The sequence below is a fragment of the Ranitomeya variabilis genome, chromosome 1 (assembly GCF_051348905.1).
Source record: "Ranitomeya variabilis isolate aRanVar5 chromosome 1, aRanVar5.hap1, whole genome shotgun sequence".
Taxonomy (NCBI): domain Eukaryota; kingdom Metazoa; phylum Chordata; class Amphibia; order Anura; family Dendrobatidae; genus Ranitomeya; species Ranitomeya variabilis.
The window spans coordinates 784,852,642-784,872,750 of record NC_135232.1 but is presented as its reverse complement, the minus strand read 5'-3'; the positions used below and the strand labels follow the sequence as shown (position 1 = coordinate 784,872,750).

Here is a 20,109-nt window from a genome sequence, read left to right as displayed (position 1 = left end):
TGTTCCCTGTGGGGCTGGAACAGCACAGCTCTGTCTATGTATTAGCAGCCCCAGCGGGGTACTACACATCCTCCCAGTATTAATTTGGTGGATGTCAAAGGAGCTGTGCAGCCCCTTAACTGAACAGTATCGGCCACCACTGATACCAGGAACAGCTGATTCGCGGGGTGTCGGGTGTTGCACCACTACTGATCAGACATTGACGAAAGATAGGCCATCGCTGTTAAAGTCCAAAAAAACCCTTTAAGGTCAACATTCTCCATATAAACATCTATAAATCAATGGCTATAGATTTTAGATTAAATTGTTAGGTGATATGTATGGTGTATGATCTGAGTGATCATACTAAAGTCATGATTCACATGGCAGCTAGTGACCAATTTCAAAATTACAAACCTGTTTGTCCAAAAACTCTCTTGTGTCTTTTTCAATATGCCCTTCATACAGATTAGTTGTCATGTTCATAAGACCAATTTTAGATAGTCCAAAATCTGTGAGCTTGATATGTCCAAGTGACGTAATCAGCAAACTGCAAGAAGAACGTTTATTCACAATAATGCCAGTCCCAAATGGGAACGCTTATTCAGGTATTATGCCTAATTACAATACACATACAAAGTGCACCTAACAGCAAAGTTAAAGCATAGTAAAAGGGAACCTGTCACCCCGTTTTTTCCGTATGAGATAAAAATACCGTTAAATAGGGCCTGAGCTGTGCTTTACAATAGTGTATTTCTCTGATCGCCCATGACGGCACCACGGAGAGAGGGGATCCGCCCACCAAGGACAGGAAACCTACAGATAAAAAGGCGGTACCACTCTCCTGCATCAGTTGGTTTCCTGTCCTTGATGGGAGACCTACGGACTTACCAGATCGACGTTGGAATTCCGGGGCCAACCAGTCCGACTCAGGCAGCTGGGGTCCCTCTGCCTCGGCTAGGGTGGTAACCCGAAGCGCCACCGCTGGGGGCTAGTGGGCCTCTAGGGTGTGCGGGGGAGGTGACAAGGAGTTCGCGGTCACCTCCCCAGGTAAGATGCAGCAGCGGCAACATCCAGGGGGGTCCCTCTGTGGTTGCGGGAGGTGCGGCGCGGCCCTCCCCAAACAAGCGTCAGTCTGCACACTGCACCGCCATCGGGCGTGCAGAGCCGCGCGGTAGGGTCTGCATAGGACCGGGGGTGCCGGTCAGCAGCGCCATATCTGCACTCCGGGGCCATCTTGAAAGCTGGCGCATGCCCGGGATTACGCTGGTCTCGCGAGGTGGCGGCGCTTCCGCGCAGGCGCCGGCGGGGTGCCGCTCGGGCGCATAGACAATCTGCGCAGGCGCCGCAAATGCTCGACTGCGCAGGCGCCGGCGTTCGGCGCTCCTCGCCGTCGGCCGGGCGCTACTGCGCAGGCGCCGCAGAAAGCTCGACTGCGCAGGCGTTCAGCGCTCCTCGCCGTCGGCCGGGCGCTACTGCACAGGCGCAGGGAAAAAAAAAAAAAAGGGAGCGGCGGGAAGCTTTAAATGAGACAAGTTGCGTCCTCCCAGTGGCTCTGCAAATATATCGGCAAGAGCCTCAAGAGCCACTAGTCGCCGCAGCACCAGCGCAGTAAGCGTTATTAGGGCAGCGACCGCAGACCAGCAGCAGTATGAGCGACCCGGCATCACCCGTGCCAGAATCTCCTCCACCTATAGCATCGCCGCAGCAGCAAAAGAGGCGACAGCAGAAAGGACACCAGGACACCAGCAAAGAACGCCAAAGGTCCCAGTACAGTAAGGATTCCAGTACGGCGTCGGGGAAAAAGCCAGAGGCAGAGAATCCCCAACCGGTATTTATGGGTCCTGGAGGTGGTAAGTTGATCTTCGTGAAAATTAGAGACAGTAAGATTATTATTTGTCTCTTTTAGGGGAGGAAAAGCGCATGTAAAACAAAGCATAAAATATGTGCCATCTGTAGCGAGGATCTTCCACTAGAGGATACCGATGGCCTCATAAAGGCAGTGAGAAGTACTATGGGGCTAATAGACTCCCACCCTAAAAAATCGGTACAAGACATCATGTTTGGGGGCCTAGAACAAAAAAAGAGAAGAGCTTTTCCACTTAACGACGCAATTGCAGCTTTAATTAAAAAAGAATGGAAAAAACCCATGAAAAAGACTCAACTCCAAAAAGGAAATACCCCTTCGAGGATGAATCATGCTCATTTTGGGAGAAAGCCCCCAAATTAGATGTAGCAATAGCTAAAGCGTCCAAAAAATTCACCCTTCCGTTCGAAGACATGGGGGTCCTAAAAGACCCTATGGACAAGAAAGCGGACGCCTTCCTCAAAGGCTCTTGGGAGGCAGCGGGAGGAGGTCTAAAACCAGCAGTAGCAGCTGCATGTACATCTCGCTCCCTAATGATCTGGTTGAATCAGCTAGAGGGTCAATTAAAGGGGAAAACTTCCCGAGACTCGATATTGAATACTTTACCAGTAATGAGGGGGGCTGCGGCTTTCCTTGCTGACGCCTCGGCCGACTCCATCAGACTAGCCGCCAGATCAGCAGCATTTGCTAACGCAGCCAGGCGCGCCCTCTGGCTTAAAAACTGGCCGGGCGACCTGCAGACAAAAACAAAACTGTGTACCATCCCCTGCGAAGGAGAATTCTTGTTCGGTTCTACCTTAGACGACATCTTGGAAAAAGCAGGGGACAAGAAAAAGTCCTTTCCCTCTCTGGGTCTCCCCTCTTACCGGAAGCCCTTTCGGAACAAGAGGTTTTTCCGTAAGAACCCGGGGAGAAGCCAGGGGAAATGGGAGGATAAGAGGAACAAAAATAAGGGGTTTATCTTCAACAAAAACCCCAGCGATAACAAGAAACCTCCACAATGAAGATTCGCCCCAGGTGGGAGGGAGATTATCTCTCTTTCTCCCAGCCTGGAAGAGAATTACCTCCAGTCAATGGATACTGAACATCATAGAATCGGGACTGAGGTTAACGTTCAAAAGATACCCCCGCCCCTCTTTTACGATGACATCTACAAAATCTTCGGCAGAAGAGCAGTTGGCACTAGAGAAAGAGGTCATCGGGTTAGTAAAAAAGGGGGTACTCCTGGAGGTTCCCCCTCAAGAAAGAGGGCAAGGGTACTATTCCCCTTTATTTCTGAGGAAAAAACCAGACGGTTCCTTCAGGACCATTATAAATCTGAAGAACCTAAACGATTACCTAGAGGTTCAAGCGTTCAAGATGGAAACAATAAAATCATCCATCAAGATGCTGTTTCCTCAATGCTTCATGGTGGTCCTAGACCTAAAGGACGCATATTATCATGTCCCAATACACAAGGACCACCAGAAATTCTTCAGGATGGCGGTTCACATCAGGGGAGTCCTAAGTCACTTCCAGTTCTCAGCCCTACCATTTGGTCTAGCCATAGCCCCGAGTTCTTTCACAAAACTGATCGCGGAGGTAATGGCTCACCTCAGAAAAGAGAATACCTTGATTGTACCATATCTGGACGATTTCTTGGTGATAGGCTCCTCCCCGCAACATTACGAGAGTCAACTGGCGATGGTAGTTCATTCCCTAAAGGAATTGGGTTGGCTGATAAACATAGGAAAATCCAGACTAATGCCTTCTCAGGTCCAGGAGTACCTAGGCCTCACTCTAGACTCCAAAAAAATGGAATGTCGGCTCCCGGAGAACAAAATACAGAAACTGAAAAGTTTAGTGTCAAGAGTTCAATCTCTTCCCTCCATAACACTCCGTCAGGGTATGTCCCTCTTAGGCTCCATGACCTCTTGCATCCCCGCGGTCCAGTGGGCCCAATTACACTCAAGAGATCTCCAATGGCAGATATTGTCAGAGCAAATCCATCTAGGAGGGCATTTAGACGGGCTGTTAACTCTATCTCCTCGCACCAATCACTCTTTAACATGGTGGAAATCGCAGGAAAATCTTTCCCAGGGAGTCCCATGGGTAATTCAGATCTCGAAGGTCCTGACCACGGACGCAAGCCCCTCAGGATGGGGGGCCCATCTGGGCGATCTAGTAGCCCAGGGCATCTGGCCTCCATGTCTAGCAAACGAATCCTCCAATATGAAGGAACTTCTTGCGGTCAAATTTGCCCTTCAGGAATTCCTGGAGGTCCTTCACTCTCATCACGTAAGAGTGATGTCGGACAACCGAGTGGTAGTATCTTACCTGAATCACCAAGGGGGCACCCGTTCCAAAAATCTAATGGAAGTGACCAACTCAATCCTACAAATAGCCGAGAGAAACCTCCTATCTCTAACAAGCCAACACATAAAGGGAGTAGACAATTACAAAGCAGACTTCCTCAGTCGGTCCAGCCTAAAACAGGGAGAATGGGAACTAAATCAGGCGATATTTACCCAGATCACGGAAAAATGGGGTGTTCCCAAAATAGATCTCTTTGCGAGTCATCTAAACAAAAAAGTAGCCTCCTTCTGCTCCCTATCTCCTCTGGGGAACCCAGTAGTTGTGGACGCTTTCCTAATGTCTTGGAGTCACCACCTGGTCTATGCCTTCCCTCCCCTTATTCTGATTCCAGCAGTGCTGAGGAAGATTCGGGAGGACGGGGCGCTGGTCATCTTAATTGCCCCGTTCTGGCCGAAGAGACCTTGGTTCTCATGGATGAGGATGTCGTCAATATCCGACCCTTGGGTATTACCAGATCTCCAGGATCTATTGTCGCAGGGCCCAGTCTGTCATCCACGAGTCAAGAACTTGCACTTGACAGCTTGGCTCTTGAGAGGAAACTATTAGAAAGCAGGGGGTTCTCCCCGGGGTTAATTTCAACTTTGTTACAAAGTAGAAAGCCGGTTAAACGAAACAGTACGGCAAAATATGGAAAAAGTTTCTGTCCTCATCAGGTACAAAAATAGGGAAAGAAATCCCCCTTAATTCCATATTAGAGTTCCTACAAAACGGGTTGCAGATGGGGTTAGCCACTAGTACCCTAAAAGTTCACGTGGCGGCATTGGGAGCCCTATTTAATTTTGACTTAGCTGCAATCATCAGGGCAGCAGGAAGATCGAGGCCTCTTCCGGTAAAAACTGTTCCTCAATGGGACTTAAACCTGGTCCTTAAAGCCCTGACTAGTCCACCATTTGAACCATTACACGAAACTTCAATAAAAAACCTCTCTCAAAACCGCTCTGTTAGTCGCCCTCACTTCTGCCCGTAGGGTTAGCGACTTACAGGCTCTCTCAGTTAATCCTCCTTACACACAATTTCTAGAGGATAGGGTCATTTTGAAAACAGACCCAGCATATCTCCCGAAAGTAGCTTCGAAATTTCACAGGTCTCAAGAGATATCTCTCCCATCCTTGTGTCCCAACCCTACAAATAAGGAGGAGCAAACATTACATACACTGGATGTAAAAAGGTGTCTCTTACATTACCTAGAAGTCACTAGAGAGAGTAGGGAGGATTCCTCTCTGTGTGTGTGTTTCCAGGGTTCCCGGAAGGGGAAAAAAGCATCTAAAGCCACCATAGCAAAATGGATCACGGACGCCATCAGTCTTTCATACTCGGCAAGTGGGATGTCCGTTCCAGGGGAGGTTAAGGCTCACTCGACAAGGGCAGTGGCAACTTCCTGGGCGGAATCCCGCGGCCATTTTCCTGAAGCCCCGGGCAGCAGAGCGCTCCATCTGCGCAGGCGCGGCCACAGGAAAGATGGCCGCGCCCACCGGTAAACGGGTAAACAGCGAAGACCGCGCTGTTATTCATCTCCTGGGCAGTGGATTCGCCTGCTGGACATGCGCACACCACTACGCCACCAACGTAATGATGAGCAGGATCCTGGGGGACAAACAGCGCTGTGACCACGCCCATCCGACCTGACCAACTTGAGTGACAGCAGAAAACGGCCACTTCACAAAGGTATTTGGGCAGCCTAACGGGGGTGTAAAGGCACCAAAAAGGCAGTAATGTAAAGCCCAGCTCTGCCCCTATTTCAGACTATTTTTATCTAATCTTTAAAAAACGGGGTGATAGGTTCCCTTTAATTTCATAGAATGAATCGTATTACATTCTAAGAACGATAGTTTATTCACTATAGGAACGTCACGTTTTTAGCATGAAAATGTGATTTGAAGGGAGCCTGTCACCAGTTTTATATCTTAAAGGGAACCTGTCATCCCAAAATCGAAGATGGGCCAAGCCCACCAGCATCAGGGGCTTATCTACAACATTCTGTAATGCTGTAGATAAGCCCCCGATGTAACCTGAAAGATGAAAGATGAGAAAAAGAGGTTCCGATCCGATGGGTGTTGCGGTCCGGTCCGGAGCCTCCTATCTTCATAGGATGACGTCCTCTTCTTGTCTTCACGCTGCGGCTCCGACCTTTCCCGGCACCTGCGCACTGCAGTACTTTGCTCTGCTGTCAACAGGGCAGACAAAGTACGCCTGCGCCGGAGCGTGAAGACAAGAAGAGGATGTCATCGTAAGAAGATGGGAGGCCCCGGTCCGGACGTGATGCCCATCGCAGTGGGACTGCCCCTGGATGAGTATAATCTAACCTCTTTTTCTCATCTTTCAGGATACATCGGGGGCTTATCTACAGCATTACTGAATGCTGTAGATAAGCCCCTGATGCCGGTGGGCTTAGCTCATCTTCGACTTTGGGGGTGACAGATTCCCTTTAAAAATCTTGTCCATCACATTTTAAAAGCATGTAAATGGAGTTGAGTTCCTACAATCCCTTTATACTCTTGTAGGTGTCCCTGCATACCACTAAAAAGGTCTTTATTTATGTGCTGCACTGCTTGCAAATTTGCAGCGGACTGTCCTATGGCTGTCTCCATATAGCGCTTGATGCCTCCTCAGGCCCAGCAAACACCACCTCACCTATCTACCTGGAAATGGATGGCATCTTCTAAGTCATCCACACAATGCTCCGAGTCTTGCGCGTGCACAGTTGAATTAGAGATTAGGGCAGGTGAAAAGGCTATGAAGGGGTTGTAGATACTCTGTTTACATGCTTTAAAAGAGGATGAGCAGGGTGATACGATCTAATACTGACATGTTCCCTTCTAAAGTAAAATTACAATAAAAATGTGTGACAAAATACTGAACAAATCTTTCTTTTCTCCATCCAGCATATGATAAATTCCAAACATACAGGCAGATTCCCAGTATAGAATACAACCAACAAATGCTAATATAACGGAGCATGTTTTAGTTACTAGGCTGATCTTGGGCAGACAGAGACAGACTCTGCATTTGTGTGTTTCATGCAGCGTCTTTTCAGACAAAGCTGCATTTTAAAAAGGGGGCTGAGGACGAGGTGGCTAGGATGACTAGTCACAGGGGTAGGTCAATGCTAGAGTCAAGATTGACAGGTCTCTCCACGTGTGTAGACATTAAGAGACCTGTCAATCTGGCCGAACAGGAAGGCAAAAGCCAGCACTTATGAGAAAAATGCTTTCCGCTCCAGAGTGAAACATACATATTTGCGGAGCCTGTCTCTTGATTCATACCACCTGTCGTTTGGGCAGCATGAATTATCTGACAGTTACAGGTCACCTTTAAGACCATTAAAAGAAATGCTTGCCTTCCATGAGTCCACTAATGTCTTACTGTCATGATGTAGCACATGTAAAAAACAAGATGCCGCTCACAACAAAAGAACTATACTAACTTGTCAGGTTTGAGGTCTCTATGAACAATTCCATAATTGTGCAGATATTCCAATGCCAGGACGGTTTCAGCAAAGTACATGCGACTCATGTCAACAGGAAGAGGCCCCATATTCTTTAGAAGCGTAGCACAGTCTCCACCTGAAAGCAAACAACTTTTTAGGTGGAATTACAAACAATGAAGAAATAAAAATTCACTAATATCAGATATGTATCACCATTATGATGTACTGGATAATTAGTTTCCACTGCAAAAGTATAAACAGGATTGGGACCAGGACTAGTTGTGGGAGATACGCCATTAACTGGTAATTTAGTGAACAGAAAATTAACTATAATTTTGATTAAATTACTGATATTCAGCCAAAAGTGAATATTTACTTTAATGATGAGAGAGTATCTCCAAAATGCCCGATTCAGGTGTTAGCGGCATGTTAGTTTCCGATGACTTTAAAGGGACTGTCCGCACAGGATGACTGTTCAAACCAACAGTGGAGGCTCAAATAGTGGAGGCTACTAAGGGAACTATCATAAATAGTAGAGGCTACTAAGGGGACTATCAAATAGTGGGGGCTACTAAAGGGACCCCTCATACATAGGGGAGGCTATTAACAGGGAGCCATCATATACATAGTGGGGGCAACAAAAGAGGATGTGATAGAGTGGGGACCACTGTGAGCACCATCAGTGTGGAGCTAAAGGGGGCTATTGTACTGTGTGGGGGCATGATACAGTTTGGGGCAATCAGAGTGGGAGCTACTAAGGGACCATTATACAGTGTGGGGGCTACTTTGGTTGTTCATACAGTTTGGGGGTCATTATACTGTGTATAGGAGAACATCATACTTCGTAGAGGGTAGCTGTGGGCCCATCATACTGTGTATAGGGGAGCTGTGGAGACATTGTATATAAGGGAGCTGTACAGGGGGGACTCGGGACATTATTAAATGTTAAGTGGGCATTTATAGGCACACCGGGTATTGTGACTGAAGCACATAAGGGGGCACTATTACTTAGTGGACAAAATGTGAGCACTTTTCTAGGGTATTTGCACAGGGCATTAATATATTCTAGAGGATTGTTTTACCATCTAGGGGGCACAAAGGAGGTGTTTTATACATGTAAGAAGCACAGTGGTGGGCATTATTATGGTGAGGAGCACGGTTATTGTGCCAAATAGCAGGTGCAGTAATAGGGACACATTTGGGCAGGTTAGGAATTGATGGGGATGGTGCTAGAAATATAAGAAGGCAAATGTGTCTTTGTTGTAGACTCTGCAGACGAGTTATGGATGGTGTGCAGATTTCTGCTTTTATCTTGCGGAAGAAATTTATGTATTGATTTCTAGAGGGTCTTACAAAAACTTCTGAAAGAGTGGAATCTGTTATTAATTACCACTATCTTTAACAATACATCTCAATATCAGACGATGAAAGGTATTAGAATTGGTTATTGGGTAGCAAGTTACTTACCCTCCACATACTCCATCACCATGCAAAGATGTCTTCGAGTTTCGAAAGAACAGAACATGCTGACAACAAAGGGATTCTCAGCAAAGGTCAATATGTCTCTTTCAACAAATACTTGCTGGATTTGGTTTCTTAGGATCAAATTCTGCTTGTTAATCTTCTTCATGGCGAAGCGTTGGCGAGTCTCTTTGTGTCTGACAAGGTATACAGCACTACCAGGAGGACAAAAACGGACAAAACTTACAGAATTTTTCTTACACAGGTTTCCGGTTTTATTATAAAATAGTAAATTATATTTTTCTAAGGAAAACACTAACATATGTCAAAATATTGATTTCTTTCTTGTCAAAGGAAGCATTTTAATAATCTAGAGTAAAAGGTTTAAGAAAAACGCAGGCTTTATATCACATACCCATAGGCGCCATTGCTTATCAATTTGATCGTTTCAAAATCATTCTCTCCTGGTTTCTTCCTGGTCGGAGTACTTGTAATAGAAGTCTGAAATATAAAATCAAAGCATTCATGCAACACTAAAACAAATAACCAAGCAGGTGGGTTATACATTTCAAAATCCCATCTCTAACATTTAAGACATAGGTCATAGATGCGAGTACCAAAAATGGGACTCGCAACTATCTTAAGAAAGATAGTCGGAAAGATAAATGAGTAGAGTTGTGGAAGTTTGTGAGCATAAGTCAGGGCCCTAGTCTCGAGACTGATGCATGTGCCACCATTTGCTTCTCCATAAATGTATGGCATATCCTTACAAATGTATTGGGAACACAATGAGATGACTACCGAAATGTGGTCTCTACAGGACAGGAGGCATCATCCTAATTAGAAGGCATAGTCGTGAAGCTGCAATATTTAAAGATTTTTTTTTGGTATAGATAGCAATCTGAAACATCTAACCATTTTCGCTGATTTTGACGCAGGCTCAGGAACGGAGCCTGCATTATCGCTGGATGATGATGGCTGTGTTATTCGGCCATTATCTGCCCCTAAGGATATGCGCAAGCACTCCTTTTTCAGGAACTGGTCCACTCTGAAACTTACCAGAAAAAGTACTAACTAAAAGCTGTAAAAAATGTGCATATGCATTTCCATTTAAAAAAAACTAGCTGTTCATATATTCAAGCCTTTTATCTGATTCAGTTCTCCAAAGACGTCACATGGTTAAAAAAAAAAAGAAAAAAAAAAAGAAGGTCCATAAAATGCTCAAAAATATTGCTGGTGGGAAAAAAACTGACGAAAAGATCAGGGTGCAAAAATACAAACCCTCACATAGCCCCATTGATTAAAAAAAAATAAATAAAAAAATGTTATAGGTCTCAGAAAAGGGTGACACATGCAACAATTTTTTTACAATTAATTTCTGATTTTTTTTTCTGTCACTTTTTAGCCATTTATTGTATTTATTTTTTTTACATACACAACGTTTTTTCACCACCATAATAGTACTAACTTGGAAAATCATAGATGGGCAATGTTTACTGCATAATGAGCACTGTAGAAAGAACACCCAAAAAACTATTGTGAAATTGTGGTTTTTGCGGAATTTCAAAGCACTTGGAAATCTGTCCCTTTTCCAGTACATTGAATGGTAAAATGAACAGTACAATTCAAAATGACAACTCATTTCACAAAACACCAAGGTTACTTACCGGTAGCCGGTTTTTCCGGAGCCCATGACAGCACACCTGAGAGAGGGATCCGCCCAGTCAGGACAGGAAACCTACTGAAATAAAAGGGCGGTACCTCTCCCTCGCTTCAGTTGGTTTTCCAGAGCATGAGAGGCCCTTTTGGTTAGTACATGGTAATCCATCACCACATTATAAATATAACAAAATACACCCAGCTAAAAAGTGCGCACCAAAGGGTGAAAAAAGAAGGGAGGGAATATACAGGTGCTGTCATGGGCTCCGGAAAAACCGGCTACCGGTAAGTAACCTTGGTGTTTTCCCGTCTCCCATGACAGCACACCTGAGAGATTTTTGGAGAAAGAACCACCTTAGGGAGGGACCACCGCTTGTAGCACCCTTCTACCAAAGGTAAGGTCAGACGAGGAGGATAGATCTAGCCGGTAGTGTCTAAAGAAGGTAGACGGAGAGGACCAGGTAGCGGCTTTACAAATTTGATCTATCGATACCTCTGCTTTTTCAGCCCAGGAAGTAGACACGGCCCTGGTGGAGTGAGCCTTGATGCCATCAGGGATCGGGGCGCCACAGGAAGCATAGGATAATGAAATAGCCTCCCTAATCCACCTAGCAATAGTACCCTTGGATACCCCATATCCTTTCCTACTACCCTGGAAGGCTACGAAAAGGGATTGATCTTTTCTCCACTGATTAGTCAAGGATATGTACTGCACAATAGCCCTCCTCACATCCAGTGTATGAAATTTTGCCTCCCCTGGGTTCCTAGGATTATTACAAAAGGAGGGCAACACAATCTCTTGACTTCTATGAAATTTAAGTACAACCTTTGGAAGGTATGCCGGATCTGGTCTGAGTACTACCCTGTCATCAAAAATTTGCGTGTAAGGAGGGGAGACGGACAGGGCCTGTAAATCACTCACCCTACGGGCTGATGTTAACGCAACCAGGAGTACCGTTTTAAGAGTGAGTATCTTTAATGATGATTCCTGCAGGGGTTCAAATGGACTATTCGTTAGAGCATTTAATACCAGATTTAAATCCCACGGGGGAAGTCTCTGAATTTTTATCGGTCTAGACCTACTACAGGATTTAATAAAGCGGGACACCCATCTATTGGAGGCAAGATTGCAATTATATAAGGCACCTAATGCCGACACCTGGACCTTGAGTGTATTGGTTGCCAACCCCAGTTGTAAACCCGCTTGTAAAAATTCTAAGATGGTACCCACAGGAGCCTTGTCCCCCAAAGGTTGCCCCGAAAAATCCAGAAACTTTTTCCACGTTCTACCATAAATTCTAGATGTTACTGGTTTTCTACTTTTTAATAAGGTGGAAACTAACCCCGGCGAAAACCCCCGCCTACTCAGTAATGCCCTCTCAAATTCCAGGCTGCAAGATGGAAGCCCTTCACCTGAGAGTGGCATATTGGGCCCTGGGTTAGTAGGTCCGGAATCTCTGGTAGGATCCACGGATCGGTTATAGACATTTGTCTCAGGAGGGAGAACCAAGGTCTTTTCGGCCAAAATGGAGCAATCAATATTACTCTCGCTTGCTCCATTCTGATTTTCCTCACTACTGCTGGTATCATTGCTATTGGTGGAAACACATACGCGAGACTGAAATCCCATTGAATCTGCAGGGCATCTACTGCGAAGGGATTCTCCCTCGGGTCTAGTGAACAGAACCTGTCTACCTTCCTGTTGTTTAGAGTGGCAAACAAATCTATCACAGGTAAGCCCCAGGCCTGCACTATCTCTTGAAAGACCCGGGGATTTAAAGACCACTCCCCCTGCCTCAGTGTCTTGCGACTTAGGTAGTCTGCTCTCGAATTCTCGATTCCCCTTATGTGAAGAGCAGAGAGGGATAGCAGGAGGTGTTCTGCTATTTGTAGGAGGACAGACGCTGACTTCATTAGGGAAGGGGATCTCGTCCCCCCTTGGTGGTTGATATATGCCACCACTGCGCGATTGTCCGACATGACCCTGGTATGGTGGCCCTGAATGATGGGAAGGAAGTGTTTCACAGCTCTTTCTACTGCCCATAATTCCCTTAAATTTGACGCTTGTTGTGACTCTAGATGGGACCAAGATCCCTGAACAGAGAGAGTCCCTAAATGAGCTCCCCATCCTGTACCGCTTGCGTCTGTGGTGATGACCTGTTCTATCGGAGTTACCCACTGGACCCCAGATGTTAAATGATTTCTTATGGTCCACCATTTTAGGGAATCCGTTACCCCCAATGAAAGACACAGCTTGCCCTCTAAACGCCCTTTTAACAGTTTTTGCGCCGACAGGACCTCCCACTGTAATAATCTTAGGTGGAATTGAGCCCATCTTACTGCGGGTATACAGGACGTCAGAGAGCCCAGCAAGGACATTGCTTTTCTCAAAGTCATTACAGGGTGTTGAATTGCTGTTTCCACAAGATTTTGGATTTTGACCAGCTTGTTTTCTGGTAGAAGACAAAGCTGACGCCCGGAGTCCAGAACCAGGCCTAGAAAGGACTGAACCGGCTCCGGCGTCAACCTTGATTTGGCAAGATTTATTTTCCACCCCAGCAATTCTAGTGTCGTCATAACCTCTTCTATTTGTGACAGGCAGTGCGCCGCTGAGTTCCCTATTATCAGGAAGTCGTCCAGATATGGAACAATTACCACGTCCCGTGAGCGGAGGAAGGACATGACCTCTGACATCAGCTTGGTAAAAATTCTTGGCGCTATTGACAGGCCGAACGGGAGGGCAGTGTACTGATAGTGCCTGAGACAACCTTGGACATAAACCGCTACCCTTAGGAATTTTTGAAAATCTTGATGAATTGGGACGTGATAATAGGCGTCTTTTAAATCGATAGCTGCCATGAAGCACTGTGGGAACAAGAGTTTTATCGCTGTATTTACAGACTCCATTTTGAAGGAACAGTTTACTACCGATTGATTGAGGCGTTTTAGATTGACGATAGTTCTTAGTGACCCGTCTGGTTTTTTTATCAAAAAAAGAGGGGAATAAAAACCTTTTCCCTGTTCCTTCCACGGGACTTCTATCAAAACACGTTTTGAAACCAGCTCTAGTACCTCTGTTTCCAAGGCTAGCTGCTCTTCCGGGGTTTTTCTTTGGGGTGTTGAAATAAAAGTCCGTCGCGGTGGATAAACAAAATCTATTTTTAGGCCGTCTTTGACCACCATCAGAGCCCAATGAGAGGGGGAGATGTTTACCCAGGCTGGGAAAAAAGATGCAAGCCTCCCCCCTACTGGCCTGGCGTCATTGGGAGGGCTTTTTAGTTGAAGTTGAGGGACCTTTAAACATATATCCACATCCCCTTTTGTCTCTGGAGTCCCAGCCCCTTCTGTCTCCCGGGGGGCGGCCTCTACTAAATTTGCCCCTCCGAAAATAAGGCCTTCTAAAGTCCACTGGAAAGCGAGGAAAACCCTTTTTCCTGTCACCGGCTTTTTCCAGAATGTCCTCCAACTTTTTACCGAAGAGGAAATGGCCATCACAAGGTATAGAACAGAGTCTGTTTTTTGAGGGCAGGTCTCCCGGGCACCCCTTTAACCAGAGAGCACGCCTAGCTGCATTGGATAAACCTGCAGCTCTGGCCGCCAACCTTACGGAATCTGCTGATGAATCTGCTATAAAGGCGGCTGCCCCTTTAGCCATAGTCACATTAGATAAAATTTCGTCTCTTGGAGCTTTAGATGTCAACTGCTCCTCTATTTGCTGTAGCCAAACAATAAGGGAACGAGACACACAGGTTCCTGCAATTGCAGGTTTCAGAGCGCCTGCGGTTGCTTCCCAGGTGTGTCTTAAGAAACCGTCCGCCTTTTTATCTAAGGGGTCCCTTAATACCCCAGAGTCCTCTAAGGGAAGGGATATCTTTTTAGAAGATTTTGCTACTGCGCCATCAATTTTAGGCACTTTATCCCAAGTCTCTGAATCTTTTTCCTCAAAGGGGTAACGTCTTTTAGAAGCAGAGGGCAGATTACCCGATTTTTCCGGCTTTTTCCATTCTTTGTCAATAAGGGCTTTTATTTTGGAGTTAACGGGAAACGTACGTTTTCTTTTTTCCTCCAACCCTCCGAACATAATGTCCTCCAGGGATTTGGCTGTCTTCTCATCTTTTAGGCCCATAGAAGCTCTAACGGCTTTAACCAGTTTGTCCATGTTTTCGGTAAGAAAGCATGGACGCCCCCCAATATCACTATCTGAAGAGGAGCCAGGGGACTTAGAGGCGGAGGAGCAGGGAGACAATGGATCCTCCTGATATTCCTCTTCAGAATGAGAAACCTCCGACGCGGAAACTGGTTCTGGGTCTCTACTACCCTTTTTCTTAAGGGCCGCTTTAACAGAGCCTTCTACTTCTGCTCTAATTATTGCCCTTAGACTAGAGGCAAAGTCAGGGGTTTCTTCCTGGATGGTTTTTTGAATACAATCTAAGCAAAGACTTTTCTGCCACTGGACTGCCAACGGAGCTCTACAGAGGGCACATTCCTTATTCCTGGTCTTGGAGCTAGCCTTCCTCGGCGCCTGCCAAGTAAACAGAAAATGTAGCCTATTACCACCAGGGTGACATTCACGTAGATCACTCACCACCCGCTGACCACAAACGGTACCGGAATCTGAGGCGGACTAGGAGCACGTGGAACGATTCTTCTGGGGGTAGAATCCTGAGACGACCGACCAGGGCGTTTGCCACTCCTTGTGCTCGAGCGGCTATCTTTTTTGGTACGCTGGTGAGCAGGCGTATCACTTGACAGGGGCTCACGCTGCTGCTGCTGCTGTAAAGGCTGCTGCTGCTGCTGGAGTTCCATACGATCCTCCATGTCTGGAATAGCTGTATGGAAATGAGCGTTGCTCCAGCGTTATTTCTCCCTTAATAAAGGGTACTCGTGCTCTCCACCTCTTCCGGTGACCGTTGCGCTCTTTTTCCTTCCCCTGGATACCGCCGGGTAGCCTGTGGCGTTACCGGCGTTCTCTGCATGGGCGCCGCCATCTTGGATCCGGCGCGCCGGTCTGACGTCACGCGGGCACGCCCACTCCCAGCGTACCTTGCGCGCAACGTCAGCCGCGCATCCGGAAGTGGCCCAGCTAAGGGGGAGAGAGCGGCGTGGCGGACAGAGACCGGCCCCAGGAGTCCGGACTGTGCCGGACCGACGCCCGCACGTGCGCAAGAGCCCTATGGGATCTGCGAACGGCGCTACCGCTCCTGAAGGCCGACATACAGGCGCCCTGCCTGTGCTTCCAGTGCCGGGACAGGAGCGGGTAAGAAGATCTTCTGTTAATAAAATCGAACCGCCGTTCTTCAGCACAAGGGGTTCCCATCAGGACAGGAAACCCAACTGAAGCGAGGGAGAGGTACCGCCCTTTTATTTCAGTAGGTTTCCTGTCCTGACTGGGCGGATCCCTCTCTCAGGTGTGCTGTCATGGGAGACGGGAAAAAAATAATCCTTCAAACAGCTGTGGACATAAATTAAAAAAAAAAAGAAAAAAAGTTATGGCTCTCGGAAGAAGGGGGAGAAAAAAAATAAAAACTCAAAAATGGAAAAATTGCCTGGTCGGGAAGGTGTATGCACAAAAAAAATAAATAAAATAAAATATGCTGAACATAAAATCCGGATTTCAATAAAAGGTTGTTTTCTGATGACACATTCCATTTAAATGTGGTTAAGATCAATAAATTGTCTCAGGCCTTACATCTTGGAATTCTTCTTGCTGCAGTGTGGATTCAGAATCATAATTATCCAGCTGAACAATCTCTGTAAAAGAGAATGGCAGATTATTATTCAATTTTTCAATGTCTCACCATAAATATAAAGGATACAACGACACCACACAGCTAATAATTCACCTTCTAGTGGATCCTTTGTGAGCCCCAATTGGCTGATGATGTAACGTGGAATGTCAGTCTTTATACCCTGGCCCTCCTTGGCATGACCCTCGGCAGCCTCTAACAAATGGTAAAACTGCTCTGGATCAAATTCCTAGACAGAAAAAAAAAATGTAATTGAGAAAAAAAAAAAAAAAATGTTTTCAGAGACCGACAAAGGACCAACCCTTAGGCAATTGCAACAGAGCCCCATGATAAATGAGAACAGCATACCCTCACCTCCTGAGTCGGCACAGCCCCAGCAATGTCAGTGCTCACACTTCTCTCATCCAAAATAGTCCAGTCCAAGGGAAGTGTGAGCGCTGCAGCCCATCAGTGGTCACTGTTGGATTGTTTGTGACATAACACGACGCGAGTGCCGATAGACACCGTGCGGAAATTGCTCGAATAACGTTGGTCTGGGAGGTGAGTGTACGATGTTTTATATTTTACATTGGCCATTATAGTATTTAAAAAAATATTATTTATCAGCAAAGCCTATAATATAAAAAGAAAATAACTAAACCTATTATCAGTTGCTAAGAAAGTACTGCCATAGCGGCAGCAGGTATAGCGATTTTTTGGCATATTGCAAAAAAAATTACCATTTAAGTCCTCTTTTTCTCTGAAAAGGCAATTTGCATATTTAATTTCCCAGAGGAGCATTGCACGGCGAATAAGCCTCCTTACCTTGATAAGCCAGCTGGTATGTCACTCTCCATAAGGAGAAACGTTACCCCTTAGACCCCAGTCCAGAGCCTCTCACCTAGCCAAATCAGTTCTCATGCTTCGCACTGACGAGGGCCAACAGCCCGAAACACCGTGTCTGCGAATTGAGATACTGATTTGGCTTTTATCCTAAGTCATATTGCACGACTCGTTAAAGGGTTGATTGTGACTTGTAGGATCTCTACTTCCAATAGGTGGCGCTATAGAGTTCGAGTTCAAGTCCTCTTTTTCTCTGAAGAGGCAATTTGCATACCATTAAAATATTAATTATTAAAAAGTTTTTATTTTAACTTCTTTTGATTACCATATAGGGGATAGATCAAAACCTAAATTCAAGTGTTTGTGTGGGGGGGGGGGGGGGGGGAAGAGAAAAGAGTCTTAATAGGAAAATGGTACAGATCATGTCTGCAGGCCATTACTTAGTTGCTCTTCAAAATGTTTTGCCACGATTTTAACATTATGTAGCAAAACTCATAAAGGCATGACCTACCATAAGTATAAAGTGAGATTTCCAATCAGATTTTAGTAACAAGGTTTAAGGTCCCAGCGCACACAGCAAATTTGCAGCAAATCTATTGTGGATTTTCCCACAACAGTGTGCCACGTGAGAGATTTGCTGTGGATTTGGTTGCTGAATTGCAATAAGGACTTAATTACCAGACACTCAAGGAGTCTTGCAGGACGTGCAATAACCATCAGCAACTTTCTTGCCAGCTGAACGATGAAAGTCACTTCTTCACTCTCCGAGCGATTGTAAGCCTAAAGCAGATAAAAATAAGTCAAATTACAATTAAAATAAACTAGAAGAGCATATAAGGTCTTGCTTTTCACTAAACTAAGATATCTTTACTACTTGAAGGCTTTGTGCATCTTTTCAAACTCTACTCATTCTCTCAAAGCAACTTTATCTGCAGTTACTATAACCCCACTTTTTTTTTTTCTGTCCACAAAGTCCAATGGGAAAATAAAAATGATGGTATGGAAACTTAGGGTATGTGCACACGTTGCGGATTCCATTGGGAATTTTGCAAAATCCGCAGGTAAAACTCCCTGCGTTTTACCTGCACATTTAGTGCAATTTTTGTGCAGATTTCACATGCGGATTCCTATTAAGGAACAGATGTAAAACGCTACAGAATCCGCACAAAGAATTGACATGCTGCAGAAAATAAACCGCAGCAATTCTGCGCAGAATTTTCCGCAGCATGTGCACAGCGGATTTGGTCTTCCATAGCTTTACATGCTACTGTAAAATGCATGGAAAACAGCTGAAGGTCCGCAGCGTCAAATCCGCAACGTGTGCACATACCCTTAAGTCTCAATTATTCTTTAAATAGCTTACATCTTCTAGCATCTTTTCCAATTTCTCCTGCAACTCCACGAAGTATCTAGAGGTAACTAGAGCCCCCTTAGATTTATCCAGACAATCTCGGGCCAGCTCAATGATCTGGTGATGTATAAAGCCTAGGACGCCATCGGCAAGAGGTAAGGTTCGACTAGGACAGAGATTTGTTATGATGTCTTCGAGTCTCTCCTCCATTTGTGCAGTTGCCTAGAGTATAGAAATATAGGGAAACTGTAATTAATAAAAGAAAATCAATGGGATTTACCACTTGAAAAAAAAATGACTTTAGAAACAGTTGGTTACAGATATTTTGCTACCCCTCCTTTCCATTCTTTATAGAACAAGACACTTGCACATTTTGACAAAATTTGAAATGCATGCTTGTCAATTTTGTTGATTAGATATGTAAAAAATGCTGCAAACTATTGTGTGTAAATCGAACTTAAAGGCGTTCCTAAGCTCCTACACAAGATCTCTGCCACTAAAATTATTCTGGATTCTGCTTTGTGTTATCAGTATCTGCACACGCTCAGGTGCTCTCCTATCCGAGTCTTGCTTGAATAATATGATCGAGTCCCCGCGGCTGCCTGTCTTGTGGCTGTTCGACAGCTGCAACACATGCAGGGATTCCTGTTTGTTAGGCAATCCCCTGAATGAACAGCCACAACACATGCAGCTGCGGGGACTTGAACATATTATTAGAGCAAGCCAAAGACACTCAGCTAGCACACGAGCATGTTCGGATAATACACATTCGCTCATCAGTAACACTCATCACAACACAGCAGGCTTCGTAAAACGTTTTCTTGATAACACGTGATAAATAATTTCCACCCAGATTTGTATTACAGTTGTGTAAAACACTTCAGATAGCTGTTCGGTCACACAAACGTTTGGGCGGCAGCCATTCCTCTCCTCCCCGATATTGCAGAGCGCAGTACTTTTACCGACGTAGATGGCATAGGCCGCTAAGCTCAGTGACTAGCTGAAGCGCTGTAAAGACGACTTCTCCATCGTAGCCAAAATAACAGACTGGGGCAATGTTGAAGACATATCACTGGACCCGGGGATGGTAACTCCGTTCATGTAAATAATAAAATATATATCTATCTCTATCATAACTTGCGTTACCCTCTCCGGGTCCAACGCAGTGCCTTATATTATATAATAATATATAATTTATTTTTAAAGCCAACTATGTGAGGATGAAAGGTTTTCTGGATGGGAGCAATGCCTTTAATAGCAGGGAAGCATAGCCAATGGAGTAGAGACATAAATTGTATTCCAATCTCAAATGGTGTCCACAGAAACGCAATTCTCTCTATTATTTCGAATAGGAGTTTTAAAAATTGGCTATAGTAGTACTTGCTCAGAAATGTTGAGATCTCTCATACAGATGAATGGATACCACAAGGAACATGCAGCT

The 20,109-nt window shown here is 45.4% G+C and overlaps 1 protein-coding gene across 5 annotated transcripts in view; it reads right to left on the bottom strand.

Moving 5' to 3' along the window:
- Positions 1–20,109, bottom strand: part of MAST3 (microtubule associated serine/threonine kinase 3) — a 191,967-nt gene that overhangs the window by 41,116 nt on the left and 130,742 nt on the right. For all 5 annotated transcript variants that reach the window (XM_077272734.1, XM_077272751.1, XM_077272743.1 and 2 more), the window contains 8 exons: positions 18,681–18,890; positions 17,996–18,097; positions 16,592–16,724; positions 16,438–16,499; positions 9,505–9,590; positions 9,096–9,304; positions 7,626–7,764; positions 397–529 (listed from right to left, as the gene is read on the bottom strand). In XM_077272734.1, the coding sequence (XP_077128849.1) occupies positions 397–529; positions 7,626–7,764; positions 9,096–9,304; positions 9,505–9,590; positions 16,438–16,499; positions 16,592–16,724; positions 17,996–18,097; positions 18,681–18,890 (1,074 nt within the window). The remainder of the gene's footprint in view (positions 1–396; positions 530–7,625; positions 7,765–9,095; positions 9,305–9,504; positions 9,591–16,437; positions 16,500–16,591; positions 16,725–17,995; positions 18,098–18,680; positions 18,891–20,109) is intronic.